The sequence below is a fragment of the Mercurialis annua genome, linkage group LG6 (genome assembly GCF_937616625.2).
Source record: "Mercurialis annua linkage group LG6, ddMerAnnu1.2, whole genome shotgun sequence".
NCBI lineage: Eukaryota > Viridiplantae > Streptophyta > Magnoliopsida > Malpighiales > Euphorbiaceae > Mercurialis > Mercurialis annua.
The window spans coordinates 30,909,089-30,930,850 of NC_065575.1; the positions used below are offsets into that span (position 1 = coordinate 30,909,089).

A 21,762-nucleotide genomic window follows, 5' to 3' on the forward strand; every position below is an offset into this window, starting at 1 on the left:
GCACATGGATGAGGGAGAGGGGCTGCATTATAAGGGTCCTACTCAACAAACTCAAGATGTGGACTTCGACAATTTCTTCCAGACCCAACATCAGCCCCCTTTTGAGGGTTTATTTGAGGACCAGAACAGGGAACTGCCGCAAAGGCAAAGTGAAGACCAGCCACCGATGCCCACTGAAGAAGAGCTTCATCATTCACATGAATGGGTTGAAGATTGGGATGATGATCTAGATGAGTGCATTGTAGATCCTGATTATGACATCTTGGATGGTGATGAAGATTTGACTACCGAGTTGAGGTCAAACGGTCAGTTGCCTGAAGAGAATGAACAGAATGAAGAGAACGAAGAGAATGAACAGGATGAACAGACTGAAGAGAATGTTGGTGCTTCGCAGAATAGGGCTGGTGGGAGACCCAAAGGTAAAGCCCAATTTGAGTCTGGTGGTGTTGACAGAACAATTCACCAGGACACTGTGGGTGGTGATTCAGAGTACATAGAGTCTGATGGTAATAGATCTATTTCAGATTCAGAAGAAGAGGGGGGAGGATTTTAATGTGTTTGATGAAGACCACGACCATGAGTGTCCAACTTTCTCTATTGGGATGTTGTTCACTAACAGGGAGCAGTTTAAGAAGGCCTGCCGTGAGTGGGGGATACACCACAGGTACCAACTGCACTTCCCTGTAAATGAGATAACAAGAGTGAGGGAAAAGTGCTACTCAAAGACCAAATGTACGTTCTACGTGTTTGCCTCAAAGCTGCACCTCAAAGATCCCAATGACAACACATTCCGAGTGAAGACCCTTGATCTGCGCCATTCATGTCCTAAAGTGAGCAAAAACTTCCACCTGACTAGTGCATTCCTCGCCGACAAGTACTTAGAAGAATTTAGAAAAGATCTTGAATATAAGTCTGAAGTGTTTGTGAAGAAGATTCAGACGGACCTAAAACAATCAATAAGCATTCAGCAAGCAAGAAGAGCAAGAAGGGCAGCATTGGACAAATTGGAGGGTGATGAAGACCGGCAATATGAGAAGCTGTATGATTACAAGAGGGAGGTTTTGAGAACCAACCCAGGCAGCACGGTGGAGTTTAAAGAAGCAAGGGGGAAGTTCCAGGGAATGTATGTATGCTTTGATGGGTTGAAGCAGGCCTTCGTGAATGGGATGAGACAGATTGTCTGTCTGGATGGGTGTTGGTTGAAGGGTAAATACGGGGGTCAACTTCTTTCTGCAACAGGGATTAATCCAAACGACTGTATGTACCCCTTAGCATATGCCTGGGTTAAAACGGAGAACACAGACACCTGGATGTAGTTTATTGGGCTACTTCAAGCTGATCTGCACCTTACAAATGCCACTGTTTTCATGTCCGATAAACAAAAGGTACATTCCATGGTTGAATTATCTTAGTTGATTTTAGTGATCTTGATTAATGTGTTGTATTAGATTTTTTACATTAAGATCAGGGTTGTTTGGTGAATAATGTACAAACTATAGGGTGTGTTATTGATTGCATGGGTGATTATATTTCGTGCGTTTGTGCAGGGTTTGTTGAATGCTGTGAAGGAGCTGTTCTCATATTCAGAGCATCGATTTTGCTGGAGGCATTTGTGGGCCAATTTCAGGAGCACGTTTCACATGCAACACATGAAGCCCTTCATCTGGAACATTGGAACAGCAACATATAAAGCAGCCATAGATAGAGCAATGAAAGCTCTGGAAGACAAACATGACGCTGGCTACCAATAGATCAAAGAGAGGGACAGGAAACACTGGTGTAGAGCGCTGTTCAAAGAGGAAGTCAAATGTGATATCCTCCTAAACAACCTGGCTGAAGCATTCAACAAGTACATACTTGCTGCAAGAGAGAAGCCAGTGTTGACAATGTTCGAAATGATAAGGACTCAGCTTATGAAGAGGATTAATGACAAGCAGAAGTTTGGGGGAAATATGGAGGGTGTGCTGTGTCCAAAGATCAGAAAGAAGTTGGCCAAAATCATTGATTATGGTTGGAAGTTCACCGCAGATCCTGGTGGTAGCCCTCAGTGGCAGGTAGAGGGCCCAGGGGGGCAGTTCGTGGTTGATTTGGCTAACAGAACATGCACATGTCGAAGGTGGCAGCTTAGTGGAATCCCATGTTCGCACGCTACACCATGCATATATGGAAATAATCAACGACCTGAAGAGTTTGTGGATGATTGCTACAGTGTAGCTACGTATCAGAAGGTATACAGCTATGTAATCAACCCTATGAATGGGCCAGACATGTGGGAAACAGACCCTGAGCCATTCAACATCATACTCCCACCATCCCCAGTACATAAGAAGAAGAGGGGCAGAATACCAACGGCTAGGAAAAAAGAGGCGGAGGAACTAGAGAAACAAAGGGTTGAAAAAGCCAAGGAAGCCGCTGCATGTAGGGAAAAGTTGCCAAGGAAAGGAAATATGAGAATGACTTGCAGTTTATGTGGCCAATTTGGACACAATAAGAGGGGTTGCCTAAAGAGAAGTGGGGGTCAGTCAACTCATGAGGTTGGTGGTCCGTCAGCTGAAAGAGTGCCTGGTGGTCAGTCTGCTGAAAGAGAGCCTGGTGGTCAGTCTGCTGAACGAGAACCTGTGCTTCATGACTCTCCAGTCACCCTCCGCTGGATGATGGATGTTAGTGAATGTGTGGTTTTGTTGTTTTCAGTTTTTTGGTTTATTATTCCATTAAAATTTTTTTTTGGTCTGTGTCTTTCCATGGCAGGGTACAAGTCAAGTTGTTCATAGGTCACCGAGTAGACGTGACACCTTTCCATTTTTGGATCAAGCAGTTCAGGCGGAACCTCCGGTTGCTGACCAAGGCCAACCAGACCAGAACAACTTGAACCACCCAGGTGATGCAGAAGAGCATGCCTTCAACAGCCAACGGAGCAGTGTTGAAGATGGAGCTCCGTCCCAACCTATCCCAACGCAAGCTGAAAAAGGAAAAGGGAAGCGAAGAGCTAAAGATGTTCCCTCTAGATACATGAACATCATGAGGAAGAGACCCAAAAACACGTAGTGCTGAAACATGGTTTAGTGGTAGTTATTTTGTTAATTATTTTTGTGGTGCACATAGGCAGTATTTTGTTAGGGTGTGCAGGTAGGTTGCCCATTGTGATTAGAATTTTAATGGATGGATGTATTGGAATGGATGTGTTTGAATTGATTAATGGATGTATTAAACAGTTTGTGTATTAAACAATTTATAACAGTTTATGTTTGTCTGTTGTTTTTTAGCAACCATAAGGTCAACTTTTTATATCATCACCTAAGGTCCTTATCCTTTGTTTTAAAGATCAGCCACGGTCCTCAGTCTTTTATTTCAAGAACAGACATGGTATTTCAACTTTTAAGCAAATATCACTTAAGGTACTTAACCTTCATAATTAAAACACTAAAGGTTCGTTGTTAATTTAAAAAGGGACATCTGTCACACCTGACAACAAAAAGCAAATCTGAACCCTGCATAAATGAAGGTGCAACACATTATTCAACTGAACACTCAACCCCTTTCTGAAAACCCTCGTCTCATTCTCTTTTTTCTTACCAGCCTTCCCATAGATCTCCAGTTGCAAGACACAACGACAATGGAAGGAGAAGCTAAACAAGTTGTGTGCGACTGTGGAATTCCATGCCGTATGCAGATTTCCTCTACCGAACAAAATCCAGGACAGAGATTTTACGGCTGTTCGAAGAGAAATGTAAGTATTTTAGATTTTACGGCTGTTCGAAGAGAAATGTAAGTATTTTATTTAAACTTAATCTTCCTTTGTTGCCATTTAATTGTCGTTTGACCTACACTACACAGAATCAATGCGATTTTTTTGCCTGGGTGGATAACGACATGGCCTATCAGATGACGATGGTCAGGAAGTTCAAAAGTGAGCTTAATGGCATGACTGAAGAACGCAATGCCGCTCTACTGGAACTAGTTCATGCCCATACTCAGGTGGCAGCTAAAACTGACGAACTAGAGCAACTTAATGAGGCCTTCGAGGGATTGAAGGAGTCCCATGAGATGTACCACGAAGAAAATGTGCTTATGATGCAGGATAGTGGTCTGCAACTTATGGAGATAGAGACTCTGAAGGAACACGTCAAGCTGATGGAAGTCAAGTGCTCAGACATGGGGAGGAAAAACAAGATCATGAAGCTAGGTTTTTTTGTGGCTTTTGCATTTGCCGATTGCAGTTTAGCCGTTGCTTGTTTCAAGAAAAATTGATGCATTTTCTGTTAAGTGACAATGGCTTGTGTTTGTGCAGTGTTGTTAGTAAATTGCGTTCCAATAATTTTTTGTATTATCTTAAACTCATTTAATTTGCTTGTTGGGAAAACTTTGTGTGATTCAAAAATTTAAATTACAGTACTGTCGTTGATTATAAAATATAAGTGCAGGTGCTGTCTTTCATAATTAAATATAAGTTCAGGTGTTGTCTTTCATAATTGGTCGAAATTTCAAGGGCTATATTAGACTTCACAGAGAAATAAACCGCCAAAAATGAAAACTTAATGGCAAAGATTAGAAATGGGTTTTCCAAGAAACCCTTTCATTACACCCGTTCCATCAGTTGTATTGTTCCAATGCAGCCTCTTCGTTAACTATAACCACTAATTAATTACATCCACAAAGGGCATCTAAAGAAATTGAAGAGTCATGATGGTAACTTATGTAAATAGGGAACCACAGCAACTGATTCAAGCATTTCAGAGTACACAAATTGTTCTTATTCTCAAAATAACCAGAAGATGTCTGATAATATTGTTGTGTGTTCACTTAATATGGAACTCATGGATTGCCCAATATGCTGTGAACCCTTTACAACTCCAATTATTCAGTTTTGTACCCATTTATTTCTCTTTACCATTTACTGTTATTTATTTCTGTAATTGTATTGTTTAGTAATTGTATTTTTTCTGTAATTATATTTAGTGTGAAAATGGGCATGCAACATGCAACGCATGCTCGGAGAAGACTCAAAAGTGCCATTCTTGCATCCTGCCTATCAGAAGAATGAGGAACCGGATTCTGGAAGATGTTGCTGACTCTTTGAGAGTTTGTTGCTCGTTCAAGAATTATGGATGCCCAGCAACTGTTAGGTACCCCGATAAGATCAACCACGAAAAGTTCTGTTCTTTTATAGAGTGCTTATGCCCCATTGAAATTTGCAATGTCAAGGGAACCTCTGAAATGATTTATGCTCACTGTAAAGTGATGCATAAAGATTTTGTGAAGCCGTTTGTTTTTTGTCGTAAATTCCCTGTTTCTGTCCGGCTGAATGATAATTTCTTTATTCTCCAAGAGGAAAACACAGACATTGTGTTTGTTCTGAACAACACAACGTGTTCTTATGGGAATATTCTTACAATGTGTTGTCTTGGACCGTTAGCAGCTGGATGCTGCCCCTATGAAATTGAAGTGAACGCCAACTCAAGTCACAAGTTTCACAGTGCTACCCAGAACATTCAAGGCACCGGCAATTACTATCGTTCTTTTTCAGGGTTCCTTCTTGATAGTGACCACAAATTTTTTGCTGACGGTATGATCAAGATGGAGTTTTGTGTTTATCGTGCACCGGAGCTTGCTTAAGAGGATGACTTGTTTATGTAGTCTTGTTTATGTATTTTTTGGTTAATTTTGGCGAAGATGGATATTTTTGTTCTTGTTCAGGGTTCGTGGATGTTAATGTAATTTTTTTCTAAACGTTCTGAAATGTTTGAATATTTAATGAAGTGAATTATTAATCTTACTTTTATGCTTGTTTATATGTCTTTATGAATTATATTTTACATGTTCTGTAAGTAATGTATGTTCTATATGTTTTATGTACATTTTTTTGTCCAGAGTAACAATTAGCAGGGTCCACTGCTCAATCCATTTTAAAAAGTCAGGGACCTTATGTGAACAAAACTATAAGAATGAAAGACAATGGTCATGCATGAACCATACATATTTCATTTTTCTAAAAATAAATTTATAAAATTTCCAACATATAAGTGTCTTTGAATAAAATAACAACATATCAAGAAATAATAAACAATGCTAAATTATGAAATAGGACATATAAAAAACATATAATTGTTTTAAAATAAAATAACAACATATCCGGAAATACAAAACAACGCTACATTTATTTGTTCTTCCGTTTTTATTTGTTCTTCTGTTTTTTGTTGCACCCTTCTTCTGGACCTTCAGCCACATCAGATGGGCCTTCAGCAGCAGCAATCTCCACTTCCAAGGCTTCTACTTGGCCCTCATCTTCAGTGCCATACCACTCTAGCAACAATATTTCATCACCTGGACCTTCTTCAACTCCCGCAGCATCTTCAACTGCCTCCACTGGACCATCTTCAACTGGCTCAAATGGACCATCTTCTTCAATTTCTTTCAATTCTAACTTGGGTCCACTCTCAGGCACCAAATTATGCACATCATCAGAGGTTAAATATCTAACGTAGACATCAACCACACCTTCTTTTAGTCCAGCCCTTGCCATCTCCTCAACATCTCTATCATGTTCAAGAGGTTTTATCCCTCGATGATAGTCGAACTCTGGCTGCCTCCAATAATACATAACCAACCCCTTCACTCCAATTTTTTTGGCCCACAAATCAAGCCTATTCAGTGACAGTTGGGAAATGTCAAAACATCTTGCACACACCTCGCCCCACAAATAACCACCTTCTCCAAATTCTCCATCGTAGTGCAGAACAATTTCCAGGATCTCAGAATCCACTTCCACGGTACGGGCTGTTCAAACAAACAATGTAGAGACATTCACAGACATTATGCAAAACAAATCAACAAATTTTACAACCAACTTGAGAATAACTCCTCCAAAAAAACATATCCATAAACCTAAAAATTTACAATAAACCTAAAATCACAATTTCAAGTATCCAAAAACACATACCCAAAAACCAACAAAATTACCATAAACACTAAAATTAAAATTCGAACCTGGCCGTTTCTTCCCTTTCGTCTCATCACTGCCGAAGAAGATCTTTTCTTTTCCCATTATCTTCTTAGCCTGTTTTACCATATAAAGATATCAATACCAAAAATGTGTCCACATGACAGTAACTCTATAAAAATTAATCAACCATTTTTTTTCATACCCGGATTTGTTCTTCCTCGAAATGCAACGCAGGTGAACTACAGAACGAGAGAAAATGAAGAGCAACCAAATGACGATGACAAACGTCTAGGTCAGAGGAGATGGAAATTAGAAAAAGACTGATTTCAAAAACAAATATAATGAAGAAGAAAGAGTATGTCAGAAGGTGAAAAAAGAGAGAGAGAAAATTAACTCAGTCGGTTAAAAAAATTTGATTTTAAAATTTGAAAAGTCAACCGACATGTCGGAGGGAGGAACTGTTGCTTCTGACAGAGGACAGGTCACGTGGGTCGACAGGTGGCGAGAAAAACGCATGCAAACGATTAAATCGTTGGCGGCGCCGCGATTCTGTGTTTTTTTTTTCAGAAGGGCCGTGAATGGAGCCGCCATAAAGATCAGGGGGTTTAGTGAAACTTTTAAAAGGTGAGGGGGTTTAGGGAAGCTTAGTGCAAAGGTCGAGGACCGTCCATGATTATTAGCCGTTAAAATGTAATCCATTGTTTCACGCTATTGCTTAAGATATGTTTGTAAATTGCACAAATCAAAGCTAATTTCTAAAGACAACAACATGCAACCAATAAAATATACATAGGCCTCGCTTCGTTCGTATAATAGCAATTTTCGAAAAATTAGCTTTCCGGAAAGTATAATTTCTGAAAAGTTAACTTTTCAAAAAGTTTGATAAATATTACTTGTTTCAATGTTTATTTTCCAGAAAATACGGAATTAATTTTAATATAATATATTATAATTTTAAATAAAAGACAAATATCCTTTGATAATTTTTATATTGTCAAACAAACAAGTATTGTCTTTTTTAAATAGAGCAATAAATACTTTAATTGTCGCTTATTAACTCATATCTTTTTCTTGCGATTCAAGTACTATTCAAGAGAGTTTTTAAATATTAAAATTAAAAATATAATTTTTTATAGTTTAATTTTACATAATATAAAAATTGTTGATAATAATATAAAATAAAAATATTTAATTTTATTATAAATAATAATTATAAAATAAAATAAGTATATTTTTCGGAGTAAATAAAAATATTTTATATGAGTTTTAGAAAAAAGTAAAAAGAAATAGTTAAGGATAAACTAGGAAAATACCATAAAAATGCTAGGGAAGTTCTACTTACCTAGGTTTTACTAGGTAAGTTACTTTTTTAGTCAAAGAAAAATCAAACATATAATTTTTCAGAAAAAAGTGTATAAATAGAACCAAATAAAAAAAATTACTAATTAGAAGTACAATTTTTCTATCCTACTTACCCACAACCAAGCGAGGCCTTTATATATATATATATATATATATATATATATATATATATATATATATATATATATATATATATATATATATATATATATATATATATATATATAAAATACATATTTTCATCAAACTATTTGTAAAATTATTTTAAAAAAATACACTTTTAGTAGATCATTGATAGCTTTTTTAAAAATCATGTTTTTGTCAAAACAAATTTTAAAAAATATATTTATATCAAAAGTTCAAAAATAAAAATATATTCATATCAAAAATTCAAAAAAACGCAAAGCATATTTATGCAAAAAAATACATATAGTGCCTAAATAAAAATAAAGTCTATACAATACAACATGGTGCAAAACTTTGACTATTTGAACATAAATCCATAGATTTATAAGGATTTTTTTTTAATAATAAAATTTTAAACAATTCATCATTCTCTAAAAATGGCCGATTTCAACTTTTCCAACATGCCAAATAAATGATGAATTTTAGAGGACGGTGTTATAAATTTAACGATAATAATTAGTAACTAATGAATACTTAGAATAACAATAATAGAGCAAATATTTGAGAGGATTTTACTACTTTTGTAAGTATATTTCACTTGTAAATTTTACATGGAATGGAACATATTTATAGACAATTTCACCCACCATGTAATTAATGCATTTACATGCATGTCAAATATGGAGGGTTGAAATATTTTCACCTAATTAGATAGGTAACTTTGAATTTGTCATCCATAATATTTCACACACTATTCATAACACTCCCCCTTGGATGACAAATTGTTTATTCTAAATTACGCTATGTCGTACTGCCTCATTAAAAACCTCACTAAAAAAAACCCAACGGGATAAAAATTTTAGTTAGGGGAAAAGAGTGCAGTGCGTAATTTCTCCCCCTCATTGCAACATAGATAATCCTTCATGTATTTCGCAGATGGTGCATTCCAATACTATGAACTTTTTTTCTAAATATTGTTGTAGGAAGTGCCTTCGTGAAGAGATCAGATGAATTGTTATTTGATTGAACATACTAGATGTCAATTTCTTGATTCTTTATGAGTTCATGAGTGTATGAAAAGAATCTTGGAGGTATATGTTTGGTTCTGTCACTCTTGACGTATCCTTTCTTGATTTGTGCTATGCATGCAGCATTATCTTCATATAGAGCAGTTGGACTTTTATGGACTGGAAGACCACAAGATTCTTGAATGTGTTGTGTTATTGATCTGAGCCACACACATTCCCTACTTACTTCATGTAATGCAATAAGTTCAGCATGATTTGAGGAAGTGGCTACAATTGTTTGTTTCTGTACCGCCAAGAAATTACAGTACCTCCACTTGTAAATACATATCCAGTTTGAGACTTAACCTTAGGAGGATCAGATAAATAATCGGCATCTGCATAACCAATCAATTCTAGATTTGAATCGTTAGAATAAAATAAACCAAGATCAGTGCTTTCACGAAGATAACGTAATATATGTTTGATTCCATTCCAATGTCTCTTCGTGGGAGCTGAACTGAATCTTGCTAATAAATTGATAGAAAAGGATATGTCAGGACGAGTGCAATTAGCGAGATATATAAGTGCTATGATTGCACTGAGATATGGTACTTCAGGACCAAGAATATCCTCATTTTCTCCACAAGGACGAAATGGATCAGTTTCAACATTCAATGATCGATTAACCATAGGAGTACTTAAAGGATTTGCTTTATCCATACCAAAACGTTTTAAGATCTTTTATATATAATTTGACTGATGCACTAATACGCCATTGTGCATATGTTCAATTTGTAAACCAAGACAATATTTAGTTTTTCCAAGATCTTTCATTTCAAATTGTTCCTTTAAGTACACACTTGCTTCATTGATCTCACTGTATGTTCCAATAATATTCAAATCGTCAACATAGACAGCTATAATCACAAATCCGGATGTTGATTTCTTGATAAAAACACATGGGCAAATAAGGTTATTCACACAGCCTTTATTTATCAAATAATCGCTTAAACGGTTATACCACATGCGCCTTGATTGTTTTAACCCATACAAAGATCTTTGTAATTTGATTGAATACATTTCTTTGAATTTTCTATTTAATGCTTCAGGCATTTTAAATCCTTCAGGGACCTTAATATAAATATCGCTATCTAGCGATCCGTACAAGTATACTGTTACAACATCCATGAGACGCATTTCTAATTTCTTAGAAACTGCAAGACTGATCAAATATCAAAATGTAATTGCATCCATGACAGGAGAATATGTTTCATCATAATCAATTCCAGGTCTTTGAGAAAACCTTGAGCAACAAGTCTAGCTTTATATCTTGTGATTTCATTTTTCTCATTTCGTTTTCGTTTAAAGACCCATTTGTAACCTACCGGGTTCACATCTTTAGGTGTGAGGACAACAGGTCCAAACACACTTCTCTTGTTAAGAGAATCTAATTCAGCTTGCATAGCATCTTTCCATTTATCCCAATCATGTCTATTTTGACATTCAATAACTGATCTCAGTTCGGGATCCTCATTTCCATTTATGATATCACATGCAACAGCATAAGAGAAATTTTCGTCAATATTTTCCATTGTGTCACGATTCCACACAATCTTTGTATTATTGTAATTAATTGATATTTCTTCGTTATTCTCATTTGTGTCCTCTTTTGGGTACTGCCTTGATTAATTACATTCATATCCTCTTCTGGGGCATTGTCGTGGTTAACCTCATTTATATCCTCTTCTGGAGTATTTTCTTTATCTTGTGTTTCTTCAGGAACACCTTTCTCTTTGCTAGCATGATTGAGATTTTCTGCTCCTTTTCTTTTCCGAGGATTTTTATTTTTTGAACCAATCGGTCTTCCACGCTTCTGGCGTGTCTTTGATTCACGAGCGACTTTATTTTCAGAATTCTCTTTTGGAATCTCAACTCTAGCAGGAGCATTAACTGCTGGTATATATGATTTAGTCACTCTTTTTGTATTTGTAAATGCATCAGGTAATTGATTTGCAACAGCTTGCAAATGCACAATCTTTTGAACTTCTGTTTCACATTGTTTTGTGCAAGGATCAAGATGCGATAATGAAGGTTCACACCATGCAATATTTTTATCTGATTGTTTATTTTCTCCCCCTAATGGTGGGATCTCTTCTTCATTAAAATGACAATCGGCGAAACGTGCTGTAAAAACATCACCTGTTAAAAGTTCAAGATACCTAATTATGGATGCGGACACATAACCAACGTATATTCCCAATCTTCTTTGAGGACCCATTTTTGTGCGTTGTGGTGGTGTAATTGGCACATATACAGCACAACTAAAAACCCTAAGATGGGCAATATTTGGTTCTTGACCAAATGCTAATTGTAATGAGGAGTATATATGATATGCACCGGGTCTAACACGAATTAATGATGCAGCATGTAATATAGCATGTCCCCATATAGAGATAAGTAGCTTAGTTCTCATCATTAATGGTCTAGCAATAAGTTGAAGGCGCTTAATTAGAGATTCAGCTAAATCATTTTGTGTATGTACGTGTGCAACAGGATGCTCAACTGTGATTCCAACAGACATGCAATAATTATTGAATGTTTGAGATGTGAATTCACCATCATTATCAAGTCTTACCCTTTTAATTGTGTAATCAGGGAATTGAACACGCAATTTAATAATTTGAGCAAGAAATCTTGCAAATGCAACATTGCGAGTTGATAATAAACAAACATGTGACCATCTGCTGGATGCGTCAATCAATACCATAAAGTATCTGAATGGTCCACATGGTGGATGAATTGGCCCACATATATCACCTTGAATTCTTTCAAGAAATAAAGGTAATTCATTTTCAATTTTAGCCGGTGAAGGTCTCACAATTAATTTTCCAATAGAACAAGTTGTACATGACATATTACTTACTTGGGGAATTTTCTCACCTTTCAGTGGATGTCCTTGTGCACTGTCAATTATTCTCCGCATCATTATTGATCCTGGATGACCCAATCTTTCATGCCATAATTTTAGTATTGAAGCATCGCAATACGTTTTCTTTTCAGCCATATGTGACTCGACCACATTTATATATGTATGATATAAACCAGAAGAAAATGTGGGCAATTTTTCAATTACATGTTTCTTACTTGAAACATTTGTTGTAATGTGAAGATATTACATATTATCATCATTTTCTGTCTCAATATGAAATTTATTCAGACGAATATCTTTAAAACTTAACAAGTTTCTTTGAGACTTGGGGGAAAATAATGCTTCATTAATGGTAAGTATAGTTCCCCCTTATAATAGAATAATAGCTCTTCCGGAGCCTTCAATTAATTTTACCTTACCAGATATTGTACTGACATTTGTCTGACATCTTTTAAGATTTGAATAATATTTTTGGTGTTTGAGTATAGTGTGGGTTGTCGTACTATCCACAAGACATATGTCTTCATTACTGAACTTGGACAAAACAACATGCTGAGAATTATCCATATGCTTCTTAATTCAAACAAAGAAAAATTCATCATAAGAAACTATAGAATAACATAACAATACATAAGTAATAATAAAAACATTACAATACATGCTGGATTAGTTTTCATTATTATTGTTCTCAAGAAAATCAGAAACATCTAAATGTGTCATGTCTATAGAGTCATTATGCATCAGACTGTGGTCAAAATCATCATCAGAAACAAAATTTGTTTCTATATTCTTTCCATTTTCCTTGAGCGAAGCTTGGTAAAGCTCAACAAGATGTTTGGGCGTACGACAGGTACGCGACCAATGCCCAGTCATGCCACATCAATAACATTTACTATCGACATTTTTCACTTGATGTTTGTATTGTCCACTGTTCCTGTTTTCTTATTTCTCCTCCTTCTTATCCCACTTCTGGTGGTGATTCTTATGCTTATAGGAGTTATTATAACCGACATGGTTGTAATTATTTCCACCTCGACCATAACCATGACCACGACCACGGCCACGACCACGAGGAGATCTATATGCGCTTGCATTTACTTCAGGAAATGGAGCAGAACCAGTGGGTCGTGCCGCATGATTTTTCATTAACAGCTCGTTATTCTGCTCAGCCACTAGAAGGCAAGAAATCAGCTCTGAATATTTCTTAATGTCTTTCTCACGATACTACTGCTGGAGTACCACATTAGATGTATGAAAAGTGGAGAATGTTTTTCTAATAAATCTTCATCAGTAATTGTTTCTCCACACAATTTTAGCTTTGAGCTTATTCGGAATATTGCAGAATTGTATTCACTAACACTTTTAAAATCCTGCAATCTTAAATGCATCCAGTCATAACGAGCTTTTGGAAGAATTACAGTCTTCTGATGGTCGAAGCGTTCTTTTAAACTATTCCAGAGAACAAGTGGATTATCTTCACTGAGATACTCATTTTTTTAATCCTTCATCAAGATGATGGCGAAAGAAGATCATTGCTTTTGCACGATCTTGAGTAGAGGCATTATTTCCCTCTTTAATAGTGTCCTCATGACCAGAGGCTTGCATATGTATTTTTGCATCTAGTATCCATGACATATAATTTTTTCCAGATACATCAAGTGTCGTAAATTCAAGTTTTGTAAGGTTTGACATGATTAAACTATCACATGAAAAATAAATATAATTAGAACTAATATTTATTTATGCGATAAAAGCATAGAAATAATAATCATTTATTTTCAAGATTAAACAAACAAATACAACCATCATATTTTTGGCTTATAAATATGCATAATCAACAATTATTGCAGCAACTAATAAAGGTAGAACAATAAATACAAAAATACCTAAATATAAATAAAATTCTTCCCACGGAAGATTAAATATACCAATAAGTATTAAACTAAGTAACATAATAATAAAAATACAAAATAGCTTCATTTTTTGAATTTTTGAAGATTAAGAGATGAAAAATTGTGTAGTGAAAATAAATAGTAAAGTGCGTATATATAGAGAGAAATATAGCCGTTTTATTACCGTTATATAGCCGTTTGTTACCGTTATATAGCCGTTAGATTATTTTATATTTTATTAAAATTATTTAGATGAGACAACAATAAACTAAATTAATTATGATATAAAAATATTTATATTTGTATTAATAGTGTCAACTAAATAAAATTGTTTATTGCAGAGGGATTACCACTAAAGCATCAACAATTAAAATTAAATTAACAAAGAGTTATTTATAGGAAGCTTAGCATTCCATATAAAAATTAATAACATAAATATAAACATATTAAATTTAATATTAAGTAAATGAAATTTGTAGGAGGTATAACCTTCCATTACTTAAATAATTAGATAAGTATTAAGGTTAGAGATTTACCTTTGGGATACTTTACCGAATCTTCTTGGATTAGGAAATCGTAAATTAATAGAACGATCGTGCTAATAACGTGTTATAAATTTAACGATAATAATTAGTAACTAATGAATACTTAGAATAACACAATAATAGAGCAAATATTTGAGAGGATTTTACTCTTTTGTAAGTATATTTTACTTGTAAATTTTACATGGAATGGAACCTATTTATAGACAATTTCATCCACCCTATGTAATTAATGCATTTACATGCATGTCAAATATGGAAGGTTGAAATATTTTCACCTAATTAGATAGTAATTTTGAATTTGTCATCCATAATATTTCACACACTATTCATAACAGTCGGAAAATTTTGGGGAAAGTGGGATTTTAAGAACCCATGGATTCTCACAATCTTTTATCATGACAAACAATGATTTTTAGTGAATCTAGTACAAAATCTATATTTTTGTCTATCTAAAATCCAAACGGTGCTTAAGAAAAAAAAACATGCGGTGGCCGCATTCTGTTTCCAATTCAAATCGTATTGCTCCTTTTAGTCATGTGGGATGTTCCTTTTTGTTCAACTGAAAGGCTTGAAGGGATGCATCCTAAGACTGAAACACCCCCAAAACTCGGACATTAGCACTAGATAAATTATGATGCCGACACATTTTTAGAGGGAAAATTCCTAACAAATGACATACATCATGTGCCATTTACTCGAATAATTATACAACGCAACGGTTGTGACACATTTTCAGAGGGAAAATTCCTAATAAATGACATACATCATGTGCCATTTGCTCCCTCTCATTCTACCTTACAGAAAGCCAATAAACTTCTGAGTCTAACAAGTCATGTCAAAAAGGCTAACCAGCTGATTTCAAGTAGATGTGCCACCAATAACTAAGATCTGCATATCTGCTTGTTGATATTATACAGTATCGAAATGGAACAGCGGAAACTTGAACAATAAAAAAACTTAACAGCAAGTAGAAACAAACAAAAAGGACAGCGATTCTACGTATAGTAACATCATCTAGAACAAGAAATCCAGTTATGTTCCTGAGCCAGACAGCACATGTTATGCTTTAACGAGTTGGAATTTGAAAGCTTATAAAACAGAGTAAGATATTATGTCATGCAAACAATAATGCAGACAGATTAATTAGTGAAAGGTAGTCATAGTCATTGTCTCTAAAGTATAGCTCCCAACACCAGATCATGCATGTGATGTCTTATTGACATATTATTGCAGGGTCCCCAGTACCTAAAGTCAATGATTTATGCTAAATAAACTTCAAGAATGAAAAGGAAAGGTAAGTTCCCTCCAACTATTTCAGATTTAGCTGCATGATGGCTTACCTCAATAGCATGAATCTCATGCACCTCAACTTTTCTTTTTTTCCCTGTATCCATTTTTCAGAAAATTACATAAAACAATTCTAGTGTAAACTAGGCTCTCCAATGTGCCACAAATTTTTGAACGCGTAACCCAGCTGTCTCCAATATCATTTGAACTCAGAAATAGCTCAAAAATCTTACACTGAGTACAGCCATCGTATAAGATTCATATGCTCAACTTGGTTTTACATCTTCTTATTCTTGCTTGGTATCAATAACAATAGTACGATACCCTGTTTGTATTCAATCTAATTTCTAAAACAGTGTTATTTATTCAAGCATGTTATATCTAGGGCAAACCAATGATAACGGTACGGGCCTACACAAAACAGCCTTCAATTAAAATATTCAAAAAGGATAAAGATTATTTCTTTGGAAGTAATATACATTTCTTTTTAATATTGTACATAAACAATAAGGAGCCCTATTATAACTTACGTCAAGTGTAGTAGCGGTTGTTGATCCAGATCTTTTTGTGAAATCATGGGAAACATTTCATTCTCTGCACATAGACACAGAATGAGACCAAATTTGTTCCAAACACGATGAATTTTCCAATTCACTACAATTTGAAATTACCTCTCTCTCAATTTCAATAGCAAAGGCGGCGAGTCTTCGCCTCAAGATTGATCTGTCCTCTTCACATGCCTCCATCACTGCGTCTAAAAGAACCACCAGAAAAAGAGCAACAGTAACTAATTCTATTCAAGATGGAATAAGACAACTTTGAATCTGATGCTTATATTTAAGCTATGTCTAGGAGCCTTTTGATAAATAAAGTTAACCACTGCAAATAGCAAGACTGCTTGTGAAAGATAGGCTTTTGTTAGTTAATTAATTATATTACAATAATTACTTAATGATATTGGGACAGATATGCCTTATCTGTGTTGTTATCAAATCCTAGTCTCCAAATGCCCTCTTTCCTCAATTACCTGCTGGTTTGAGGATTTAAATTATAAGGATATCTCAGGATTTCTTTTGTCGGTTCACAGTTCATATGAACTTCTTTTGAGCACAATGAACATGGACATACAGATAACCTTACCTCCTGTTTCCCTCTTTCATGTTACTTTCTCCCTCAACTGAATTACTAAGATCAGAAGTAACTAAATTCTTCTGCTAAATGTAACAGTCTAGTCCCTGGTTAGCTGTGTACTCAATTGTAAAAAAACAATCGAGCTCAGACTACCCATTGTATTAATTTTCTGATTAGTAAATTTTCGTAAAGTTTTAAAGCTCAGGGTTCCTTCTATTTATTTGCTTGCGTATTAGATTATCTAATTGCGAGCAGACAAACCAATCATTCCAATCATAAAAGTAAGACTAATTGACAGTTTGAGGAAACATGATCACAACTTGTATGCCTTAATAGCATTTTTTTAGTTCTAGAGGTAAGAAGTCAAATCAGAAACCTTCCAAATTTGTTTCTTATTGAAGGCTGCCTCCCATAGGCACATCCTGTCTCCACAATAATTAGTACTACATTAATGCTTTGTGGCTCATAAACATTGAACTTACTCAGAAACATGCTTCTAAAATTAAGTGGCTACAGACGATCATGCCTGCTCCCTGATAGGTAAGGTGATAAGGTCCCAACAATTTTGTACAAGAGTAGGAACAAAATAAGCATAAAGGTTTGCACTGAACACAGCACAAACACAAGTTCTGTGGGTACAGAACATATGTCTCACCAAGAAACCAATAGTTGTGCATTTATTGTTTAGAGTCGAGAAGATCATGCGTCCATATGTCCTTTTTCCTATTCAACTTAGAATATTATTGCATATATTCGCTCTACAGCCTAGATGGTTAAGTATATGCATGAAAATATCAGGATCCTCAGGAAATAAGACCTTCAACCCACGCTGATGGTTGAACAGCACCTTCAGATTCAATAGAAAATTCCACCAGGTAGAAAGTTGAATATCACCTTAGGATTCAGTAGAAAATTCCATCAGGGATTGTTAAGGATTCTCATAAGATTATTATCACTTAGCTCTAAGTGGTACTGGGAGAATTCTAAGATCATAATTTCCTAAACCCTTTTCCAGTAAACAAGTTATGTTCAGAGCTACTTGAACTTATAAAACAGTTAACCTCTGTGCAGAAACCACTAGTTCCTTGGGGAGCTTGAAAGCGAGTCCTCAAGCTTAAGGGAATGCATTTTTGTAGCTTCTTAAATTAAATATTAAAATATGAAGTATTTAAATGAGTACATATGAAAGAATAGCATTACAAACCTGCTTAATACTTACCATAGTAATATGAGGAAAGAATTGTGATGCGTTCAGTTGGCTGAGAAAAGGCATATCATAGGAATAAGATCAGTTCTTAAACGGCAGTATAATGCATATTGATATTTTCTAAAGTCAATCGTATATAACTAAATTCATGACCTGTTAAACTTTAGTCTAATAGGAGAATCCTATGACGTCCGCGCTAGATATCTAGTTTGAGTCTTAGGCTATAAAATGTCACTATAGCATAGTTTTCAGTTTTGCTCAAATTTCTGATATTATTATCTCACTTATAAAAGATAACATAATTCTACTCAGGATAATTAGATTTGAAGGTGAAAAAAAAGAAGCATACCATCACAAAAATTCCCTCACGGCGAGTAGGCAGCTGCTCAAGCTTTGTGAGAGTGTCATCCCCTTTAGTAACTTTACCGAAAATTGCATACTGAAAAGATTCAGATTAACAACACCTCTATATTAGAAACGAAATGTGGTTCGGGCAGTTGACTTAGCATTTACCTGGCCATCAAGATGAGGAGCATCACCAAGAAGCATGGAAAACGAAGACGACGCACTATTTGGATCAGAATATCTACACATCAAACGAGACGAATATTAAAACAACCGCAGCATCTAAAGTAAGCGAATGAGCATCTAAAGTAAGCGAATGAGCATCTAAAGTAAGCGAATGAGCATCTAAATTAAGCGAATGAGCATCTAAATTAAGCGAATGAGCATCTAAATGAAGCGAATTCACGTTAAGAATCAAAAGATCGACCTGCCCATTGAGAGAATGCCTCGAACATGCTTAACTTTACTAAATTCGCCGATTACCGTCTTTTCAGCTTCTCTTCTTTGCACCTCATTCATTGGAGCTGATCTTCCTCCCACTACATCTGCCACTTGTGCAACAAATCCTTTATCAACCTGCAATCATAAATTATCAATAAACACCTTATAATACACCTAACTTATCAATTAATCAATCAATAGATTACCCGAAAAAAATGATTCGTGTTGTAACATCCAAGTCTAACTAGCTTGTAAATGTGCTCCACAGTTTTGGGCGCCACATTAGGATAAAATCCAAACTCAATGTCTCCATAGTTAGTCTACAAAGAATATCAATTATCAAAATATTAATTACTGTTAATTGTAAATTTAAATCGCACCTGAAAAACGACACGAGCGGAACCAAACTCAGCATCATCCGACGAAGCGGCACTCAAAATGGCGGCGGAAGCTAACCATAGGCAACCGGCAATCCACATTTTCACTTTTCTGTCACCTAAATTTGAGCGCCTCGTCTAAAACAACTACTCAACTGTTTCTCAGTGTCAACGATACGATCAGTATGATGAAATTTGAACAAATGATCACCTTATCCCCGAACTTAGCACAAAGTATCAAAATCGTCCAAATTAGCAAAACCGGATTATTTTTACCCTGAATTTGGCAAAACCGTTTCAAAAACACCCCTATACTGATGTGGCACCTTAAATGGTGAGTGAGGTTCTAAATTTAAAATAATGAACTCTAATCAACTTAATTAAATAAAATATTTCACTTTAATTAATTTAAAATCCATCTTCCTCCACTACCACTATCCCTATTCCTTCACCTCCACCGACCACCACCATAATCCACCGTCCAAACCCATCCGACACCGCCGAAACACCGTCGCAGCGGCTGAGACAAAAATGGAGTTCGTCTCTCAGCAGAGAGACCAACTGAGTTCGTCTCTCAGATCTGAGAGACGAACCGATTCGTCTCTCAGATGAGAGACGAACTCTCATATGAGAGACGAACCCAATTCGTCTCTCAGACGGAGAGACGAACCGATTCGTCTCTTTGACGAACCCGATCTGGGTTCGTCTCTCGATCTGGGTTCAGAGAGACGAACCCAGTTCGTCTCTCGGACGGAGAGACGATCTAGGTTCGTCTCTCTGACGAACCCAGATCGGGTTCGTCAGAAAGACGAACTGAGTTCGTCTCTCAGACGAACTCCGTCAGTTCGTCTCTCAAACGAACTCCGTCAGTTCGTCTCTCTGACGGTGAGCGGCTGCCGGAAAAATTTCCGGCAGCTGCTCAGAAATTAAAAAAAATCGAATTTTTTTGGCAAAATATACAAAGAAGTTCTTTATATTTTTAGTTAATATAATTTTGATATGTAAGGTTTTAAAATTAAATTGCATTTTTTAAATTATTATGGACTAATTTATACAATGTTAAAAAATTTAAGATTATTTTAAACCTTTTGTCACTAAAAACCACGTAGGAACAAAAAAACCACCACCAAAATCAGAGAGTGTGTTTCACTCTCTTAGGTGAGAGTGGGGAGGGGGTTTTTTGTACCAATTTTGCCAAGTTCAAGGTAAAAGTTATCCAGTTTTCTCAATTTGGACGTTTTTGATACTTTGTGCCAAATTCAGAGGGTAAAATGATCTTTTGTTCCATGAAATTTGCATCAATACGCCGAGTTTTCTTTATGTGGGCTTATACTAAAAAAGAGGATTTTTTTTGAAAGAATTACATCATTTACCATTACAAATAATAATATTTTGGTCTAATTATTTAAAAACCATTTATGCTGAACTTTTTTTTTATTTATACTCCAACATGGAAAAACAAATATTTGTACCGTTTTTTGGATTTTTAATTTTCATCTCTATCTAAACAAGGGTACAATTGATGATTTAGTTAATTTAAGAATGAAAATATTTAAAACAACTAAATATAACGTTATATTATATTTTTATCTATTTAAAAAAATACAAACAAATTTTTTAATTTTAAAAATATTTAAATAAACCAAGTAATTAATTAATTTTTTAATTTTTATAGGTAAAACAAAAAATTATTTTTTACCAACCCCACCTGCCACACAGAAAGAGCTGCTGCTACTCTTTATCGGAGAAGGAGCGGCTCGCTCCTTCTCTAATGAAGAAGGAGCGGCTCGCTCCTTCTCTAATGAAGAAGGAGCTCTATAATAGAGAAGGACCGGCTACCCCTTCTCCAAGCAGCTCCTTTTCCATGGAAAAGGAGCTGCTCCGGTGAGCATTCAGAATTAAATTTGGATAACTTATATAAACCGCCTAAAAGTGCTATAGTGGTATATTTTTATCTTAGCATTTAGATTTGGCAAAAATCTCCAAGAAAAAAAAGTTTTCAAAAATCTCTCATTTATGCCTCCTTCTTCTTAACTTAAAAGAAAATGAAGAAATTGAAGATAACTCTCTGGTCGGACCGCGGTGGTCGAATTACGGTGGTCGGACCACCGACGAGATAAAGATCCACTGCCGGCAAGAGATGAAGAGAGTTTGTAATTTATCATGACGGCAG

At 35.4% G+C, this 21,762-nt stretch overlaps 4 protein-coding genes across 5 annotated transcripts; 2 read left to right on the top strand and 2 right to left on the bottom strand.

Moving 5' to 3' along the window:
* Positions 1-602: 602 nt before the first annotated feature.
* LOC126687739 (uncharacterized) lies at positions 603-3,045 on the top strand. Its single transcript, XM_050382294.1, has 5 exons — positions 603-1,312; positions 1,449-1,477; positions 1,548-1,633; positions 1,752-2,660; positions 2,749-3,045. Exons 1-5 carry the CDS (start codon positions 603-605, stop codon positions 3,043-3,045), a joined length of 2,031 nt encoding a protein of 676 aa, XP_050238251.1.
* A 1,506-nt stretch (positions 3,046-4,551) lies between these two features.
* LOC126687740 (E3 ubiquitin-protein ligase SINA-like 10) lies at positions 4,552-5,613 on the top strand. Its single transcript, XM_050382295.1, has 3 exons — positions 4,552-4,596; positions 4,704-4,790; positions 4,957-5,613. Exons 1-3 carry the CDS (start codon positions 4,552-4,554, stop codon positions 5,611-5,613), a joined length of 789 nt encoding a protein of 262 aa, XP_050238252.1.
* A 3,847-nt stretch (positions 5,614-9,460) lies between these two features.
* On the bottom strand, positions 9,461-10,155 carry LOC126687741 (secreted RxLR effector protein 161-like). The gene is made up of 2 exons (XM_050382297.2): positions 9,765-10,155; positions 9,461-9,723 (listed from the first exon to the last, which is right to left on the bottom strand). The coding sequence occupies exons 1-2, from the start codon at positions 10,153-10,155 to the stop codon at positions 9,461-9,463; spliced, it is 654 nt and encodes a 217-aa protein (XP_050238254.2).
* Positions 10,156-16,500: 6,345 nt separating this feature from the next.
* Positions 16,501-19,885, bottom strand: LOC126653939 (peptidyl-prolyl cis-trans isomerase CYP23). Of its 2 annotated transcripts, XM_050347942.2 has the most exons (8): positions 19,593-19,881; positions 19,419-19,532; positions 19,199-19,347; positions 18,940-19,012; positions 18,776-18,865; positions 18,439-18,478; positions 16,760-16,842; positions 16,501-16,682 (listed from the first exon to the last, which is right to left on the bottom strand). In XM_050347942.2, exons 1-8 carry the CDS (start codon positions 19,689-19,691, stop codon positions 16,662-16,664), a joined length of 669 nt encoding a protein of 222 aa, XP_050203899.1. In that variant the 5' UTR covers positions 19,692-19,881; the 3' UTR covers positions 16,501-16,661. The 2 variants fall into 2 exon arrangements, with proteins under 2 accessions (XP_050203899.1, XP_050203900.1); XM_050347943.2 differs by lacking the exon at positions 16,501-16,682 and having other exon boundaries at positions 16,755-16,842; positions 18,424-18,478; positions 19,593-19,885.
* Positions 19,886-21,762: the final 1,877 nt, after the last annotated feature.